Raw genomic sequence first — 21,437 nt, 5'->3', positions numbered from 1 at the left:
CTGAACATCACTTAATAGAAATGCAGTCTTTATTTATATTCACAATGGAGTATTTAAACTGATTTCATTACTTTGGAAAGAAAATTATCATATGAAATTGTTCTGGCAAAAATATTTAGGGGCTGGAGTTGTGCCTCAATTGTGGTAGAGCACTTGCCTGGCAAGCGCTTGCCTGAGGCCCTGGGTTCAATACTCAGTACCAAACATAAATAAATAAAAGATCCACTGACAACCAAAAAATATACATACAAAAAATTTAAGTATCATAACATAAACTGTTGATTCAGTTTAACAATATAAACTTTTTCTGCTTTGAAGAAGATAATATACTTAGCTTACTACAGATTCTTACCTTGACTAAGATGTTCATGGTAAATAGATGCTAAATTGGGAAGATGTTGTTGGAGATGAGATGTTAGTTCTGCATGTGAATTAATCTGAACTAGTTCCTCTTCACATCCAGATTCTTCACCATCAAAATCAGCCATATTTTTTTCTGATTTTGCACTGACCTGTGAGCTACTGCAACTGACATCATCTGCACTTAGCATATCATCAACCATATGCCTATAACAAAAAAAAAAATCAGTACTTAAGAAATTAAACATATATTGTGAATCATTAAAAAAAAAAATGCCCTTCTTAAAACATTTGGCACAACTTACAACATAATCAGAAGCAAAGCAATATTGGTTTTTATGGCTGTTGTTACTGTTTTGTGGTGCCAGGGACTGAAGGTTTTCTTTATTAAAAAAAAAAAAAAAAAATATATATATATATATATACACACACACACACACACACACATATATAGAATGTTGATGAGCTTCACAAAGATCCCAATGTTAGAATTATTATGTGATTTAACAATATGCACATCTTATCATACTTTACAGTATATACAAATTAATACATATACCTTGCTAGAACAACTTTAGAGAGCAAGATCAGTAATACTGACAGTTATGTATTATTTCATAAAGTCACAATGTGAAACCTTAAAATTCATTTATATTTGTTCATACATCCTCAAAATCAAAGGGAATAACTATCAGGAAAATATTTCAAATTAAGGTTGCATTCTAGATAGAGATAATATTAAATGGAGTACTGGAGATGTGGATGAATGTTAGAGTGCATCTGTAGCATTCACAAAGCCTTCAGTCCAATCCCTAGCACCACCAAAAATAAATTTATTGGGAGATTTTTAGCAGAACACAATTCATTCATTTATTTATACTGTCATGTATCTCCCAAAACCTATTCACCAGGCCAGCATGCACAACAAGAATATATAAGCACTGACTTCTAAAACATTGTACTGGATACGCAAAAGAATGTAAACACAAAAGGATGAAAACATAATAAGAAACAAAAGTTCGGGATTAACTTAAAGACTCACTAGTATCAGACAGAATATGGGGAGAGGTTAAAAAACTAAATCATTATATCTTGTGGGGTAGACTTATTAGTTCTACATTACTTTTTAACTTATTGTTAGGGTGGGTGTCAAGACAGATATGCAAGGTATTAAACAGAATATACTGCATCTCAGTCCTATAATAAACTGCTCAGTTTTCATCATGAAAAATGCTGGGGATAATTTTGAATGTGCACGCCCTTAATGTGAGACATTAAAACAAAGAATTTCAACCAGGGTGATTCTGCCTTTCTAGCAGGGCAATTTGGCAATATCTAGAGACATTTTTTTTGTTATTCTATATGAGAGGAATTATTACTATTATTATTATTATTATTATTATTACAAATACTACTGGTTTCTAGAGATAGGAGCTATATAAGCTGTTAAACGTTCTATAGTGCACAATAACGCACAATACTCCATTCACATTGCTGAAAATTCAAGACAAAAAATTATCTGACCCAAAATGTCAGTATTCTCAAGACTGAGAAACATTGCCCTAAGTTTAGATACATTAGTAATAGAATAAACTAAAAAGGAAACAAAGTAGTTAAGTGTAAACACATACTGCACTCAAAACATCTCAACTAAATTCTGGAAGGTCTAGCAAACTGTCAAGACTAAGAAAACTCATTCTGACAAGTCACATACTCATGTTTCCTCATCCACTCAAAATACTGCTGTTTGGCTAGGCATGGTGGTGCATGCCTGTAATCCCAGCAGCTCAAGAGGCTGAGGCAGGAGGATCTCAAGTTTAAGGTCAGCCTCAGTAACTCAGGGAGACCCTGTCTCAAATTAAAACATAAAAGAGGGCCAGGAATGTGGTTCAGTGGTTAAATGCCCCTGGGTTCAATCCACAATACAAAAAAACAAAAACAGAAAAAAAAAAAAAAAGTGTGTGTGTGTATAAAATACTTGTAATGAAAATAAATAGCAGCTAATACTTATTGAGCATTTATTTTGTGACATTCACATTAGTTCACAAAATTCTCACAATAAACCCGAAGAGAAGTACTACTACTACTGTTTCTATTTTATAGGTGAGAAAATTAAAGAAAAATTAAATATTTTGCTCAATATGATAGCACTAGTAAGAATCATTATCAAATACTCTGGGTATTTGATAATCAAAATAATCACAATCAAAAATATTTATACTAGAGCTTATCCCAATTAGTACTTAATTAGGAAATGTATTTAATTTCCCTTTTCATCATCACAGTTTACCAGAAGTTTCCAAAAGTAATCTTGGTTTTTTTTTTGTTTGTTTGGTTTTCCTGGTGGGTTTTTTCAGAGGCAGTACTGGGATTAAACCCCCAGCCTCATGCATGCAAGGCAAGTGCTCTGCCACTGAGCTACACCACCAGATCCACTGCAATGAGCAATCTCAGATCTGCTTTTACACAACTATTACAAAGAACTGAAGATCTCAATCTATGCTCTCTAATATGATATCCACTAGCCACTTATGGTTACCACACAGGCATAAAAACTGGCTACCCTATAGATGAATAGAAAGTACAAAATAAGTATAAAATATACACTAAGTATACAAGACTTCTTATGAAAAAATGCAAAGTATCTTAATTTTTATACTGGTTAATTTGGAAATGATATTTTAGAAAAACTCATTTAAATATATAATTAAAATTAATCCTAACTGCTTCATTTGCTTTTTTAAATGTGCCCACTAGGCACTGGGGCTGGGTTCAGTGACAGAGTGCTTCCCTGGCATATGTGAAGCCCTGCGTTTGATCCTCAGCACCACATAAAAATAAATAAATATAATGAAGGTACTGTGTTCATCTACAAAAAAATTTTTAAATGTGCACACTATAAATTTGACTAGTATTTACAGTCTGCATTACACTATTTAACAGCAACAATCAACAATAAACTTTAACTGAATAAATGTAGCTATCATTCTTCCCTAAAGGAAATGCAAGCTGAATAGTTCTTTTTAAACAGGCTTACCCATCATGGTGGTGGTGGTGGTGATGGTGATGGTGGTGATGCTGTGGACCAATAAATTGTCGGCAATTAAATAATTCATTCCCAATAGTCTCCCCAAGGAAATCTCCAGTTCGTGTGATACAAGACTCCTGAGAACCTTGTGCTATATGAGCAGCATTTATTTCCCCTGAAATATCATGTTCTGGGTCTTCAGAGTGAGAACAGGCATCCAGCATTCGGATTCGATTATCTACAGATGGCAATGATTCAGTGTTAAAAACCAGGTCCTTTCCTGTTCCATTGCTTGTTCCATTTCTTTCAGATGGGCCTTGGGAATCCCCCAAGCAAATGCCTGCTTGACTTTCTAACTTTCTACTCCGAAGATCTGTACCACAACTGGCTTTGGGAGGATTATGACCATGATCATCATCATCTTCTTCTTTCAGGGCTTCCATATCTGCAATGTCTTCTGACTGCACTTCACTTCCAGGGCTCCCAGCTGACTGGCTTGCATGGCTAGAATTGACCTCATTGCTAGATCCATCACTATGCCCACTACTGCTACCAGGACCACTGCTTCCATCTTCACCACTGTTGGCAGTCTCATCAGAACTTCCCTGCATGGATTCCTGTATGTAGAAACAAATAGATTTAAATAGTCAAACTAGTAAGAAAAAAGTAACTGATATGGAAAAACTACACTTTTTAAAAAGGCCACAGTCTTGTCATATTCTTTTGAACAATAGAAAAGAGAATTTTAAAAAAGGATATCAAAAATACTAAAAGGAGAGGACTCAACATGGACTATATTTATAGTCCCAGTTCAAATAATAAGGCAGAGATGAAAATCTCTTTGAAAACAGGAAAAAATAATTTCATACCTCTGTGTCTGAAAGTCGCTGCTGCACATGTTTAGTTCTATTAATAAGTTGTTCATCCATTTCAATGTCACTACCTCCACTTTGATGTGTATCACTGTTATCACTGCTTTGAGGACTTGCTGCAGGTGACCCTAGGCAGTAGATTTTTCATTTTTAGTTCAAATAAGTATGAGCACAGACCTAACAGAAGAGTTATTTGCCAAAGCTTTATGCTAAGTACCCAAAAATACAATCTCTAAATTTGTTCACATTTGGCAATTACTTATAAAGTAAATGCACAATGCCAGGCACATAACTGTAAACCCAGAAACTCGGGAGGTTGAAGCAGAAGGGTGGCAAATTCAAGGTCAGCCTCAGTATGTCAACAAGACACAACCTCAAAATAAAAACTGGAAAGGAATGGGATGATAGCTCAGTGGTAAAGTGTCCCTGGGTCCAAAAAATAAAAGTGGATATATATGATTTCAATTCAAAGTCAAGATACTAATGGTTTAAAGCAAAACAGGTAAAATGGAGAAAAGGGGTAGAGTTCAGTGGTAGAGCACCTACATAGCACATGACAGGCCATTTATTCAAACCCCAACATTGCCCAAAATAAAAGTGGGGGGAGGATTTAAGATGAATTACTAAGGTTCCTGTCTTCTCAAAATGATCTTTATTACTGATGTTGCTATATAAAATCAATTAACTCCAGAAGATCACCAAAACAAACTGTAAGTCATATTGTCATGCATTTCTAAGGCTCAACTTACAAGGTGATGGAGCTGCTCTCCTGAGCTCTTCTTCCTCTGAAGGAAAAAGGAGGAAAAAAAAAAAAAAAAAGAGGAGGAAAACATTCTAAGTGACTGAGCTTTTGGGGGACAGCTTATCAGTTGTTCACATTACATAATCAAAATACAAACAGGGAAACCTGTAATAGTTGTTGTGGGTACCTGTGGAGAAAAGCCTAAGAAAAGAGTAATACATAATGTCAGGAAACAAAAATTGGTGTAAGTACATGAAATTTTAGGAAATCCTTAAGAGTTTTATATATATATATATATATATATATATATATATATATATGAAAGATATATATATAAAGCACCTCACAAAGCAGACAAATATTCAAGTGGGAAACAAGAACTATTACGTTCTACTCACAAAATTATTTCTACATCAAAGTCTTTTTATTTTGTAAAGGAAAGAATATTAAAGATGAGAAATATACATAACTAATGAAACCAAAAACAGGAACCAAAGACAATTTACTAATCCTTTAATGTACAGTACACTTTCCATCCCAAACTTATCATGTAATTAAAACTGAATTGTGAATATGTCACGTAACTTTTATCTGAAAGCTTAAGACCAAAAGTGTTTCAGATTTCACATATATTCATATTTTATAATATCTGCATATACATAATGACATTTTGATGATGGGATCAAAATCTGAACACAAAATCCCTGTTTATTTCATATACAGCTTTTATACTACTTCCATCTTCAGGTTTATACACATAATTTAAAGATTTTTTTTTCCCAATAGTTTTAGTATGTTTATGTTTTGATTGTGACCTCTCACATGATTCAAGGTGTGGAAATTTCCACTTGGGCCATAACGTCAATGTTCAAAAAATTCTGGAGTTTGAAACATTTCAAACTTCAGATTAAGGATGTTCAACCTAAAATTGCAGAAAACACTTCAAATTTCATTCATGAACTTTGGACAAGTAAATTCAAAATAGATATGCTTCACTAACCTTTCTTATTTCCAATAGGAATATTAGTGTTTAATAAAGATGCAAAAGAACTCTGTTTAGACAGCTGAGCCTTAGCTGCTAGTGCATTATTCCACAAAGCTTTAATTAACATGGATGCCAAGTACAGTGTCTAAAAAAGAGAGAGAGATTAATTTGGAGGCTTTATGCAACATTGTTACAAATGTAAAACATTTCTGTCTAACTGAAAAGCCAACAATAAATAAGTGATCGGTAAAAGTACCTGAATTACAAAATAAGTTGTCATTTTTACATGAGTGACTGGGGGGGCGGAGAGTGCCAGGGCGCTATGATGTTCTGAATGTATTACCTGTTCAGTGTGAACACTTGGCTCAAGAGCTGAGACCAGATTAAGGAGGTGTCTAAGTGGTACAGGATCCAAATTCTTGATGAGTGAAGGAAATAAGTCATGTATATACCGACTACAATGTTTCAACTACAAAATAAAAGTATAGACACAGTAGTTAAAAATAATTGCCCTGTAAAAATTACTTGAGATGAAAAAGGTTACAGGTTTGAAAGATCAAGAAATTAGTTAATGAGCTAGTATTTTTATGTTGGTAAAATAATAATTACCAAATATCATAAATGGCAGTAGAAAACAATGAAAATAAAATCTGACTTAAATCTACCTTAAAACAGTAATTACCAAATATAATATGTGTGCAAAATATAGTGAAAATAAATTTTAACACAAATTTTATTTCAAAGAGAATTTTAGCCAAACAAATCATAACTTAATTTTCGAATCATAAGTCAGCGGACCATAACAGGTGTAGTTTACAGAATCCAAGCATAAAGAGGATGCCACTGAAATATAGGTATGTCATTAAAAGCAAATTAAATACAAAATAAGAATGTAGGCAATATAACTACAAAGAATCAATAAATTTTTAAATAAAATGTAGGAAATTACAAATAAATTGCAATTCAGAAACACAAGTAAAACATTTCAGATATACTATTTCCCTTATATTAACTTTAAAAAGTATTTATATAACATTTACTAGAGTACACAGCAGAAACGCTTAACAGAACACTCTACGGTTTAAATAAAAAAAAAAAAAAAGGGAAGAGAGATTCTTTCATTTTAATAAGCAGAAATAACAAGTATGAGGGAAAAAAATACTTCTATAGGTAAGACTGTATGGGCTGGGATTATAGCTCAGTGGTACAGCACTTGCCTAGCATGTGTGAGGCACTGGACTCCATTCTCAGCACTACATAACAAGTAAATAAAATAAAGGTATGTGTCCATCTACAACTAAAAAAACAAAGTTTAAAAAAAAAAAAGGTATGACTAATAGTGTCTTTTACAACCAGAAAACTACTACTAAATCAAGAATAAAATAAGGAAAAGTAAGACTGGACCAGTAATTACTAATTTGAGGGCTCTCACAGGTAAAAAGCTGAGGTTCCTATTATTTTCAATATATAGGACGTTTACATAAGGACTGGATATGTGTTTGGTGGTAGAACATTCACCTACCATGCGTCAAGTCCTGTACAAAATTTTGGATTTTGACTCTTACACATTGATTTTTGTTTCATGGATGTAAACCGTATACATTGTCTTCTGTTGCCTTTCCTATCATAGTCAATATGCATACACTAATCTGAAGGTTAAATGAGAATAAGAATATTGGAGGAATTCTGTGTAGATGAGACTTATTTTGAACCACACTATTTCAATACTATTTACTTCAACATTAATACTTATTCATTAAAAAAAAAAAAAAAATAGTGACATGGGATTGTAGCTCAGTCAGTAAGTACTTCAAGAGCCCGCACAAGACCCTGAGTTTGATTTCCAGTACCCTGAAGAGGATGAGGGGATGGGAATGATGATAGTTATTTGAAACTACAAATATTATTTGATTTTAAGAAGTAAATAAGTTCACCACTTTTATAAGCTGTATCTAAGAATGTTTATTTTAGTATCATTCTAACATTAGAATTAGACAATAGTTCATACTTGCTTTTTGCCAACAAGCAATTATGATACAATTTTCTAATTGTGATAAAATATAGATTTCTGATTTTCTGCAATTTAATTACTTTTAAAATGGGATTTCCATAACAGCCTTAATTTTGATAATCAAATCTTATTGGTTAAGTGACAAGATTCTTGAAAGAAAATTATGAAATTCTGTAACTGAGAGGAAAAAATATCAGGCCCGTCTAGACGGTCATACTATAAACTAAAATTCAAAAAGTACAGAAAAAATATCAAGATATCATGCCTCTAGTCGTAGCAAAGATAGAAGTATGAAGTTGGTTCACAAACTGTCCTCTACTAGTTCGGGACAAAAAAAGGACAACAGGGAAGATGGCAGAAGACAAAGTGTCAGGAATCCACCTTTGCACCTAGACAATAAATGTAACATCATAAACTGGGTACTTCTTCAAAGATTCTGGAGTTAATATAATTCTTGCACTACCACATGAAAGTTTGGTTACTAAATTGCTATGCGGATCAGTCAACTTCAACCTTCAGAGCCATAAAAGCTATTCATTCCGAACTCCCTCAATCCTAAGGACAGCAGCAGTTTGGACATCAACTGGTTTCTGGTGACCCTGCTGAAGCCAGGGTGCGAAATAAGGAACATGTCCTCCAAATACCTCTATTTGGTGAGGTACAGATACATAAGACGGCTGTAACTGTTAAAAAAAAAAAAAAAATATATATATATATTATATATAGTTACTATCACAAGATTTAAGGGAGCTGAAACTTATTTGGAGGACATTAAAAAACAACTGTATACAATAGAAAAATCAGAAAGCTACTGTGCATACCTAGGGAGACACACAAGTTTAGAAAAGATCTGAATATACCATAAGCTTTCATAACAGGCTAATCTGTAACAAAGAAAAGCACTATATCAATTAATAAGACCAAAGACCTAAAATAGAAAGAGGATTTGACTTCCAGAGTTAAAATACTATAATGTTCAAACGGCCAGTTTTTACAATACTCCCAACCACCCCCCCCCCAAAAAAAAAACACAAAGGAAGAAAAAAAAGCAAAGTATGACTCACTCAAAGTAACAAAATGAAACAGCAGAAAATGGATCTGAAAGCCAGGCCAGGTAGTTCATACATGTAATCCCACTCAGGAGGCTAGCGTAAAAAGATCAAGAGATCAAGGTCAACCTCCGCAATTTTCCAAGACCCAGTCTAAAAATTTTAAAAATAAAAAGAACTGTGGAGGTAGGCTCATTAGAAGAGCACTCCTGGTTTCAATCCCCAGCATCACAAAAAGAGGAAAGAAAAAGAGAAAGAGTGAAGAAAAAGACAGAGCTAGGGAGGGAGGGAGAGGCAAATATATATGTAAGAGGGCACACATGTTGGACTTAGTAGACACATACTTTAAAAATACCTATATTGGCAGTTTTCAAAGAGCAAAGAGAAGGACAAAGAAAACAATGCAAGAACAAAGTAGATCAACAATGCACAAATTTTAAATAAAAATCTAAGCCAAGCACAGAGGCACATGCCCACAATAGCAGCAACTTGCAAGAATGAGGCAGGACGATCACAAGTTTGGGGACAGTCTCAGCAAGACACTGACTCAGAATAAAAAATAAAACAGTACTGAGGGTGTAGATCAGTGGTTAGTGCACCCTTGGATTTAATTCTTAATACAAAAGAGAGAAAGAAAATGAGAGAGGAGCAATCTGGAGTGAAAAAGTAGAATAACAAATGAAAAAGTGACTACAAAGGTTCATAAACAGCTCTGAATAAGCAGAAGAAATATCAGCATACTTGAAAACAGGTCAACTAAGTAAGTCAGTGAGGTGTGCAAGATGAAGGAAAGAAAACAATCTAAGGAACCTATGGGATACAGTGATGGGAGACCTATTAACTCACTATAGGAATTCAAGGATAAAAAGAAAAACAGATAAAAAGAATACTTAAAGAAATAATGGCTGAAAATACCCCAACCTGGTGAAAAACATGAAATTATAAATAAAAGAATTAAAACAAACTTCAAGTAGGAGTTTCAAAGGGACTCACTAGGACACAATAAAACCAAACTTCCTAGAAAGTCAAAGGGGGTTGGGAGGGACATAAGAAGCAGTAAAAGAGAAGCCACTCATTGTATACAAGATTTTCAATAAGATTATCAATTTTTCATAAAAAATGTTGGAGGCCAGAAGGCACTGAGTTTATATATTCAAAGGGCTGAAATAAAAAAAACCCTTTCAACCAAGAATTCTATATTCAAGAAAACTGTCCTTCAGAATGAGAAAATTACTACAAAGAAAAGCAAATACAGAAGGCATTTGTTACCACCAGACCAGCCCTGTAAGAATTGCTAAAACAATACCATCAAGACTTAAGTGAAAGGAAGCTGAGCAGTAATGAAGAAAAATCTCTGATAAAAATATAGAGCCAATTATTATCAGGAACAGAAAGGTGAAGAAGAAAACAAAGTACTAGAGACTGAAGTAGAGCAAACTACGTTGTATGTATATATGAATATGTCAAAATGAACTACACTGTTATGTACAGATATAATGAATAAAAAGCAAACTTTATTGTAATTTTGGTTTGTAATTACTTTTATTTTCTACGTTATTTAATATGCAAAATACAAAAAAAATTAGTCTTGTTATTGGGCACATGATGTACAAAGCTATAATCTGAGGCATTGATACAAAAATGGATGGGATGGAGTCATATAGAAGCACAGTTTTTATACAGCGCTAAAGTTAAATTGGTATAGATTTAAATTAGACTTACACCTTGAGGACGTTAAGTGTAATCGCCATGTTAAACACAAAAAGAAGTGAAAAGGGAATAAAAATGTTCAACTTAAAAAAATGTAATTAGGGTTGGGATTTGGCTCAACAGTAGAGCACTTGCCTAGCACAAATGAGGCACTGGGTTCCATCCTCAGCACTACATAAAAATAAAAAAATGAATGAATGTTACAAAAAATGTTTTTTAAACATATTTTAGTTGTTGATGGATTTTCACTTTATGCATTTATTTATATGCGTTGCTGAGAATTGAACCCAGTGCCTCACACGTGGTAGGCAAGCGCTCTACCACTGAGCCACCACCCTAGCTCCTAAAAAAATATTTTAAAAAATGCAACTAAACAAAATAATGAAGGAAATGAAAGACAAAAGACGCTCTGTGACAAACTGAATATGAAAGGCAAAATGATGCAACTCTCCATCAGTAATTATTTTAAAGCATTCAATCAAAAGACAGATTGGCAAAATGGATTAAAAACTATGCTCCAACAATTGTAAAGAGGTTGACTTTATATTCAATGTACAAATAACATGAAAGCAAAAGGATGTAAAGAAATACTCCCTGCAAAAAGTGAGCAAATGCAAATTCAATTGGCTATACTAACATCAAGTAAGATGGAATTTAAATATTACATAGTCTTAAGAAAACTGAATTCCCCTTTGACCTAACAATCTCTCTTAGGTACATATCCAAAATAATTCAAAATAGGACCTCAAAGAGATACTTGCACACCCACAATCATTGCAATATTATTCACAATAATCAAGATGTGGAAGCAATCAAAATATAAAAAAAAAAAAAAAATTAGGCTGGCGCTCAGTGGTAGAGCACTTGCCTCGCACATGTGATACACTGGGTTCGATTCTCAACACCACATAAAAATAAAATAAAGGTATTGTGACCATCTATAACTAAAAATATTTCTTTAATTAATGAACAAATGAGATATATACATACAACAGAGTCTTATTCAGCTTACAAAGAAAATCTTGTCACATCTAACAATATGGACATATCTTGAAGACACTATGCTAAGTAAAGCAAGTCACAAAAGGACAAATGCAGTATGATTCTTCTTACAGTAGATATCTATACTAGTCAAAAATCACAGAAGCAGAAAAAGTAGAAAGGAGGGGTAAGTAGAGGGAGAAATAAGGAGAAACTTCTCAGTGGATATACAGTTTCAGTTTTGTAATATGAAAAAGTTCTACTAGAGATCTATTACACAACAATGTAAAATATACTTCACAAACTGAATTGTACAATTTTTTAACCACAATTTTTAAAAATTTTAAAACATTACCAAAGACAAAAAGACATCATTTATTAATAAAAGGTTCAATACAAGAAAATCTAACAATTATAACCATTATGAAGTAACAATTAACAGAAATGAAGAGAAAAATATAATAGAACAATGATATTTCTAATAGAACAGAAAATAAGTAAGCCAGACAGAAACTGAATAAGAAACAGAAGACTTAAACAACACAATAAACTAAATAAACCTAACACACACAGAACAATCCATTCAACAACAGAAGAAAACACATTATCCTCACCACATGGGACAGTCTTCAGAGAAAGACTGTGTGTTAGACCAAAAATGTTTAAAAGATGAATCTAAAAAATAAATATCAAAAGGAAAACTGTAAAACTCATAAATATATAGGCATTAAACAGTACAAATAACCGATGGTTCAAAGAAGAAATCACAAGGCAAGTTAAAAAAACAGATGAATCAAAACAAAACCACAACAAAATGAAAGTAAGTGGATGCAGAGAAAGCAATCCTCAGAGGGTTTGTTTTGTTTTGGGTGGTGCTAGGGATTGAATCCATGGCCTCATGCATGCTAGGCAAGCACTCTACCACTAAGCTATACCATCAGTCCCATAGAAGATAATTTATATTTATAAATCTAAGTTCATATTTACAAATGCAAAAATACATTAAAAATAAAGATCTCAAATGAACAACAAAACTTTTAACCACAGGGAACTAGAAAACAAAATAAATCCAAAGATAGCAGAAGGAGGGGAGTAAAAAATTAGAAGTGATAAAAAATAGAAAACAAAACCAAACAAGGGGGAAAAAAAAAGATCCAACAAAACATAAAATGGGTTCTTATAAAAGATTTAAAAGATGACAAACATTTAGGTATACTTACTTTTAAAAAAAAAAACCAGGTATCACAACTAGAAGCTAAAATGAAAATGGGGGGCTGGGGTTATAGCTCAGTGGTAGAGCACTTGCCTAGCAGGTGTGAGCACTGAGTTCAAGTCTTAGCACCACATATAAATAAATAAAATAAAATAAAGGTCCATCAAGAACCAAAAAAAAAAAATTTAAAAACAGGGATATTACTACTAAACTTACAGATGATCAACAGACTGACTCCAAAGATCAGAACAAACATCCTCATGACTACTACTCAACAGTGTTCTAAATTGAGATATTCAGCAAAAACAAAAAAAGAAGACATCCAAATTAGACAGGAATATACAAAACCATCTCTATTTGCAAATAATATACACGATCATATATACACACACAGAAAACTCAAAAAAGTTCACAAGAAATCTATTGAGGTATGAACTAAATTCCACTTCAAGGTTCAAGATCAATATTGTTTCTATAAACCTGTAATGAATAATACAAAAAGGAAACTAAGAAAGTGTAACAGCATTGCTAAGCATGGTGGCACGTGCTTGTAATCTCAGGCACTCCTTAGACTGAAGCAAGAAGATTCCAAGTTTGACGTCAGCCTCAGCAAGAAGATATCTGAAACTTAAAAAAAAAAAAAAGGGGGGGGGGGCGGTTGGGAATGTAGTTCACTGGTAAAGCAGGCCTGGGTTCAATTCCCAGTAAGATGCACCACACACACACGCACACACAAAACACATTATCACATTTCAGTAATTGCAAAAACAGCATCTCACAAAATTGAACATCACAGTGGGGCATGGTGGCACACACCTGTAATCTGAGAGACTCAGAAGGCTGAGGCAGGAAGATCAAAAGTTTGAGGCTAACCTCAGCAACATCAAGAGGACATAAACAACTCAGCAAGACCCCATCTCAAAATTAAAAAAAAAAAAAAAAAAAAAAAGGCAGGGAGGGGGAGATGTGACTCAGTGGTTAGGCACACCTGGGTTCAAATCTAGGTACAAAAAGAAAAAAAAATAAACCACCATCTATTCAGTATTACATTTTTAAGGAAAAAAAAAAAAGGAGCTGGGGATGTAGATCAGTGGTAGAGCACTTGCCTAGCATATGTAAGGCCCTGAGTTCGATCTCTAGCACCACCACCACCACAAAAAAAAAAGTAGAAAAGGAATTTATCTAACATAGGAAAATTCATATTTACAGCTACTATCATAATTAGTGGATAAAAACTAAGTTTCTCTTTCCATTAAGATCCAGGATGAGGAAAGGATGCCCAATCTCACCCCTTCTATTCAAATTAATAGTGAAAGTTCCAGCTATTAGACAAGAAATAAAAGGCATACAAATCAGAAAGAAAGAAAAATTATCTGTTTACAGATTATGTTATTTGTATATACAGGACAATACTTAGGATCCAACAAAAAATTCCTAGCAACTCAGGAGTCTGAGGCAGGAGAACTCCAAGTTCAAAGCCAGTCAAGTCTCAGCAACTTTGCAAGATCCTGTCTCAAAAAATTTTAAAAAACACAGATGTGGCTCTGTGGTTAAGCACCCCTGGGTTCAATCCCTGTACCAAAAAAAAAAAAAAAAAAGTTACAGCTGCAAACTACATTTCTGGTTAGGGGTTATTTTCCAACAAACACATATTAAGGAACTCATACAAGTCAACAAAAAAGCAAATAATTTTAAAATGGGCAAAAGACTTAATAGACATTTCTCAAAAACAGACATACAAATAGGCAAGTATGAATTAACAGTGCTCAATAGTACTTAACATCAAGAAATGCAATCAAAATCATGAGATATTACTTCAACCCAGTTAGAATGGCTATCACTTAAAAGGCAAAAGATAGTAAGGGCTAGTGAGGACATGGGGAAAAAGAATCCCTCCTACACTGCTGCTGGACATATAAATTTGCACAGACGTTATAGAAAACAATATAACAATATGGAAGTTCTTTAAAAACAAAGAATTACAATTCAGCAATCCCACTTGTGGATACAATCCCAAAGAAAACAAACCAGTTATCTCAAACTGGTATCTACACTCCCATATTCATCAAAGCATTATTCAAAATAGCCAAGATACAGAAACAACCTTATCTTTCCACAGGTGAATGAATAAACAAAATGTGGTATGGATAAATACATATGCATGTAGAACAGTATGTATTCAGACTTTAAAGAGAGGAAATCCTTCATTTTCAATAACACTGGTGACCGTTGAGGAAATTACCTGAAGAGAAGTAAGACAGCTGGCCAGACACAGTGGTACACACCTGTAATCCCAGCTATTCCAGAAACATAGGCAGGAGGATCACAAAGTTAAGTTCAGCTTAGGCAACTCAGTGAAACCCTGTCTCAAAATAGAAAGGCCTGGAGACAGCTCTGTGGTAGAGAGCTTGGCTAGCATTTGCTTAATCCCTAGTACCACATTAAAAGAAAAAAATAAAAAGACAACAGACACAGAAGACAAATACTGTATTATTTCACTTACATACACATTCGAAACATCAAAGCCCTAGTAACATACAGAACTGTGTATGCCAGGAGCTGGAAGGAAGACGAGGTAGAAAGATGTTGATTAAATGGTACAAAATTTTAATGATGTAACATAAATAAATTCTGGACATTTCTATACGGCAACATGACTATAATTAACAATACTATATTGGGTCTGGGGGCATGATTTAGTAGTATAGCACTTGTCTAGCACACCTGAGGTCCTGGGTTCAACTGCCAGCATTAGCAAAACCACAACACCACAACTTCATATGCTTAAAAATTTGCCAAGAGGGTAGATCTTAACAGTGCTCTCACCAAAAAACAAAAGAAGAAAAGAAAGAAAGGAAAGGAGAAAGATATGGGGGAAAGGTAACTAAGTGAAGCAATGGGTATGTTAGCTTGATTATGACTGTTTCACAATGTAAATCAAAATATCAACTTGTATACCTAAATATATCCAATTTTATTTTTTCAATGCTAACAAAAATTAAAGTGAAAAGACTAGAGTCTCAAAGAAAAATATATGCAAATTATATGCCTGATAAAAGACTACCATCCAGAATATATAAAGAATTTCTAAAATTCAACAACAAAAACCAAAAATGACCCAAGTGAAAATTCAGCAAAAGGTTATAATAGACGTATCTCCAAAGAAAATAAACAACTTGGCCTGTGGTTGTGGCTCAGTGGTAGAGCACTTGCCTAGCATGTTTGAGACACTGGATTCAATCCTCAGCACCACATAAAAAAATAAAGTTAAAAAAAAAAAAGTGAATTTAAAAAAGAAATAACTAGTCAATAAATACATGAAAGGGTGGCTCTCCAATATCATTAGTCATTAGAAAAATGCAAACAAAAAACACAAGCAGACACAAATTCACATCCAACAGGATGGCTAAAAAATTTTAGAAAAGCAAATAACAAGTATTATCAAGAATATTCAGAAACTGGAACCCTCTACTGTAAGAATATAAGATGGTGAAGACACTGAAGAAAACATTCAGCAGTTTCTCAAAAGGTTCACCACAGAATTAACCAATATGATCCTGAAATACCACTTCTAAATACATTATACAAAACAAATGAAAGTAAGGACTCTGACAGGTATTTGCATACCCATGTTCATATCAGCCTTATTCACAACAGCCAAAAAATGAAGCAACTCAAATGTCCATCAATGCAATAGACCAAAAAGTGGAACATACATGCAATAAAACATGATTCAGTCATAAAAACGAAATTTTGATATGCATGATGATCAGAAAAACTTTAAAAACACTGTTTACTGAAATAAGGCATACACAGAATTATCTTCTAAAGTTAAATTAATAAAGACAGAATATGGACTAGAAGAAACCAGAAGCAAGGGAAGGAAAGAATTGGAAATTACTATTTAAAATGTTCAGTTTTATTGGGGATGATGAGAAAAAAAAGGGACAGTTATGTAACAAATGTATTTCATGCCACTGAGTTGAACACTTATGAATGGTTAAAATGGTAAGTTTTATGTTGTGTATATTTTACCATAATAAGAACAATGAATGTGAAAAAATATATTTATATATGTAATCAACCAAAAATGGAACAAAACAAACCAAAAACCCTCAATATATTAACGAACACTTGGAAAACCTACAAGAGAAACTCTTTCCAATGAGAGATAACAGGCATATACCTTAACAATACATTTCCCTCACCTTATTTGCTTAGAAATAATATAATCATGTCTAATATCAAGTTATAAGGGGAAATAAAATTGGTTTTAGTATCCTATTTATTTAGTCAAGTCCTTTTTCAAGGATAAAGAAAAGACATCTCAAGCATGTAGAAAAACAATATAATATTTACAAATTTCTCTTTAGGCAAAATGGAAGGTTTTTATGTGAATTTACAAAATAAATATGAATTAACTGGAATAAAGGGAAAGGGAATGAGAAAAATAACAAGAAATAAGGATTTGTGGTTGAGTCATATACTGAAAACAGAATAAATACTGAACGACTATGGAAATTATGGTTCAACTACTGAAATTAAATGTTATATATGATAAAGTACAATAACTTTTTAAATTGGGAAATAAAAATGATAAATTAAGAGAAAATTGGTAACATATTTTCTTCATCCTACAGAAATGAGAAATAAATTATTATGATAAGAAGAAACGGGGCTGGAGATATGACTCAGTTGGTAGAGAGCTTGCCTAGCAAGCACAAAGCCCTGGGGCAATTTCCAGCACCAAGAAAAAAGAAACAAACCCCCCCAAAAAAAAACAAAAGTTGCCAATGGATGTGAGATTTTAGTCTTCTAAAAGACCAAAATGAATGGTGTTTTACTCCTCCTGTAATTGCTATAACAAAAATACCTAAGAACAACACCTTAGAGGAAGAAAAGTTTATCTTGGCTTACAGTTTCAGAGGTTCAGTCCATGGTCAGGGGACTCCATAGCTCTGGACCCAAAGTAAAACAGAGCATTATGACAGAAGGGAATGGTAGAAGACAGCTCAAGACATGGTAACCAGAAAACAGCTCTGCTCACCAGGGACAGGATATAAACCCCAAAGGCATATCCCCAGGGACCTTCTTCCTTCAGTCAGTCACCCTACAATTCCCGCTTCGTTAATCCATATCGGTAAAATTAGGTTATACTTCTCTAACCCAATCATTTCACCTCTGAACATTTTTCCATTGTCTCACACATGAGCTTTTGGGGGACACCTCATATCTAACCCATAACAAGTGGAAACACCTTTTAAAAATGTAATAGGCAGAGAAAGTTTGGGCTTAGAATAAGACATGGAGCTACTCAGGAAGTAGGTTAGACAATCTCCCCAGTATAACTAAGAAATATATTCTGGCTTCACAGTAACGTATTTCATGGAAAGCATGACCAAGACATGGAAATAAAAACAAGGATTTAAGTGACATTTTCTATAAAGAACAATTATCTGTCAGCCATCTGTTGGTCAGAAAAATACAAGCAACCAACCTGTATTACCCATTCACCAGGGCTTTTCCCTGGGATAAAAAATTATACAAAAGGCACAATTAGTGCCCCTTCAAAATCTCTAACTTGTGTTCCACAAACTGAAAACCTGATGACACTGAAGAGTACAAGAAGTTATGCCTTCATTACCATCTCCCAAAAAGGTTCCAAAAGGTGGTCCATTGAGACAGATCTCCTAGAAACATTACATAGTTCAAAATACTCAAAAATATCTGTATTACTTACCTCGTTGTCTTTCTTAAATATGAAAGACAGCGGAGGTATATGGAAAGACCCAATAAAAAAGACAAAAAAGTCCTGCAGGCATAAAAGACCTGAATATATAACAGAAAGAATAATCACTTACTTTAATAACAGTGCCTGAAAAGGCTAGAAGAAATAGGACTCACATCATAAGATGCAATAAAGAAAAAAGATATTACAGTGGCCAGACTACAACTAAGTATAGTGATCAACACATTAGCATTCTACAATGTCTCATAAGGCAGCAACCTAAATTTGTATACAGAAGCTGAAGCTAATAATTACCCCAATATTTGTCAGTGTTCCTAAAATTAGGCATCACTAACACCTTTGAGAATCTGATAAAAAGTACAAACTATATCTCTCCAAATTATGCACACTGTATATCTGATTCAGATAATACCTAAGACCCCCTTCTACGTTCTCGGGAATTTGGTTCCTATCAAGACATGAAAATTATACCAAAAGTCACAAATTATGTAAATTTATGCAGACGTCCTTAAAATTTGAAAAGCATTTAACAACAAATTCTAAGAGAACTGAATAATTCTGAAATTTATTTTTTAAAGTTCTGTGATGGGAAGACTTACGGTTTAATGGCAAGTAGAGGGATTGGAGATATAGCTCAGTAGTGGTGCTTTCATAGCAAGCAAGGGCCTGGGTTGCTGGATTCCCAGCAATCCCCACCACAGCACCTCCCCCCACAACCAAAAAAAAAAGAGTAAGGGAAAGGGAAGATGGAAAGATCTTGTGACCCAATCCTGTCAGAATAGTAACTTTAAATGGCAGAGAAGATACTTCAAATTAAAATGTTTATATACTAGATTTTGTATTTACAGAAAAAGTAACATATAAATGTAAAAATTTCAACGCATACATAAACACAATAAAAAGGAAGTCTCCCACCTAGTCTACACCTCCACGAATCTTTCAAAATTTCTTGTGTATGTTTCCAAGAGTTCCAGGTGTTTCCACGTACAAAAATCATGTACATGCATTCTATGTATTTTCATTTTTTTTAGATTTTAATTGACATAATAATTATACATATTTATGGAGTATTTTTTGATATATGCACACATTGTATAAAGATCAAATCAGGGGAATTAGCATACCTATCACCTTAAACAATCTACTTTTAAGACTGTATTTATTTTTAATATTTTTAGTTGTAGATGGAAACAATACTTTTATTTTAGTTATTTATATGTGGTGCCAAGGATCAAACCCAGTGCCTTACACATGCTAGGCAAGCACTCTACCTCTGAACAACAACCCCAGCCCAAGACTGTCTTTACGCAAGCTGAGAAAACACACTGTTTGTTGTTTCTCTTAATAAAACAACTGTTTATCCATTCATGTCTAATAAAAGTATTTCTTGGTGATTGTTCCACATGAATATAATAAAGGCACTCTAGTTCTTCTCATGCATTTTATTACATAAATTTCCCAGAACTCATTTAACTACTCAGAGCCAGATATTCTTGTACTGAAGTGAACATCTTCTTGTACATGTACTTACAAGATACATTACCAGAAACAAAATGACATATTGTTAACCAGAAGAAGTTGAACTATACCCTAGTCAGCAAACTGTATTATTAAACATAATGGGAGTTGCCTATAAATGAAAAATGCTATTTTGTTATCTACATTTATATTTTTTAATTATAAAAAGATAAGCACTTTTCAAGAATTTATAACCAGTTTCATTTCTTTTTCTGTCAATTTTGTCACATTTATTCATTTTATCCTTGGATTCCACTATAAGAACTGAAATATAAACAATGAAAAAAGCAGCAGTCAATCCCATAACTACTGAACAATGACCTGGGTTAATTGTGTATGTGTGTCTATGTTTGTGTATATCAGATAAGCTATATGACCTCAAAAATTTAGTTCAGAGGGGAGAAAACAAAAAATTCGGGCAAGACTCTTTTGAAACAAACCAACCAAATTTGGATACTCTGAAATCAGTTATGTTTGGGGCATAAATTAAAAACTCAAAATACAAAAATTCACAATCATTTTACATCTGTGTTAGGTTCAAAAACAAAACAATAAAAAACAACAGCAGTTAGGTGCAGAGGTCCATGCCTCCCAGTGACAAGGGAGACTGAGACAAGAGAATCATAAATCCTGGCAATTCAGTGAGAGTTTATCACAAAATAAAATTTCAAATAAAAAAAGGACTGAGGATGTAACCCAGTGATAAAGCACCACCAAGTTCCATCTTCAGTACTAGGGGGGATAGGGAGGGCAGGACCACAGTAAAACCCTTAAATTAAAATAAACTTTAAACTTGGTGGTGATACATGCCTGTAATCCCAGCAACTCAGGAGGCTGAGGCAGGAGGACTCCAAGTTCAAAGCCAGTCTCAACAACTCTTATTTTGAGCAATGTTGTCTTCCACCCCCACCCCCACCAAAAAAAAAAAACAATTATTTTTTTAAAGGGTAGGGGGGCTGGTTGTTGGGGATGTGGCTCAGTGGTAGATTCCTTTGAGTTCAATTCCCAATACTAAATAAATACTTACAAAACCAAAACATGGAGAACCAAGATAAGTGAGTAAAAGGGCTAAGGAAAAAGCAGTCAAAATTTTGGCCCTTGCCCTCTAAGGTCAGCCACAAACCAGGGAACAACAGGCCTGCAACTACACATGCAACTTCACATTTATGCCTCGTCTAGTCATTCACCAACCACCACCATGGACATTTAATTTCCCTGA

General features: G+C 33.7%; 1 protein-coding gene across 7 annotated transcripts in view; it reads right to left on the bottom strand.

The window, feature by feature from the left end:
* USP34 (ubiquitin specific peptidase 34) overlaps positions 1–21,437 on the bottom strand; it is a 217,160-nt gene that overhangs the window by 136,273 nt on the left and 59,450 nt on the right. For 6 of the 7 annotated variants that reach the window (XR_013758957.1, XM_079109670.1, XM_079109669.1 and 3 more), the window contains exons 11-16: positions 6,331–6,456; positions 6,003–6,132; positions 5,010–5,045; positions 4,258–4,388; positions 3,398–4,005; positions 353–567 (exon numbers count right to left, since the gene is read on the bottom strand). Coding sequence is in view for 6 of the 7 variants with exons in the window: in XM_079109670.1 (XP_078965796.1) it covers positions 353–567; positions 3,398–4,005; positions 4,258–4,388; positions 5,010–5,045; positions 6,003–6,132; positions 6,331–6,456 (1,246 nt within the window). In the remaining variant the exon portion in view is untranslated. The remainder of the gene's footprint in view (positions 1–352; positions 568–3,397; positions 4,006–4,257; positions 4,389–5,009; positions 5,046–6,002; positions 6,133–6,330; positions 6,457–21,437) is intronic. The other variant, XM_079109667.1, reaches the window with a different exon arrangement.

This window comes from Sciurus vulgaris (assembly GCF_902686455.1).
Source record: "Sciurus vulgaris genome assembly, chromosome: 14".
In the NCBI taxonomy this organism is placed as follows: domain Eukaryota; kingdom Metazoa; phylum Chordata; class Mammalia; order Rodentia; family Sciuridae; genus Sciurus; species Sciurus vulgaris.
Note: the sequence above shows the minus strand (reverse complement) of the source record. Positions and strands in the feature narration are given on the sequence as shown.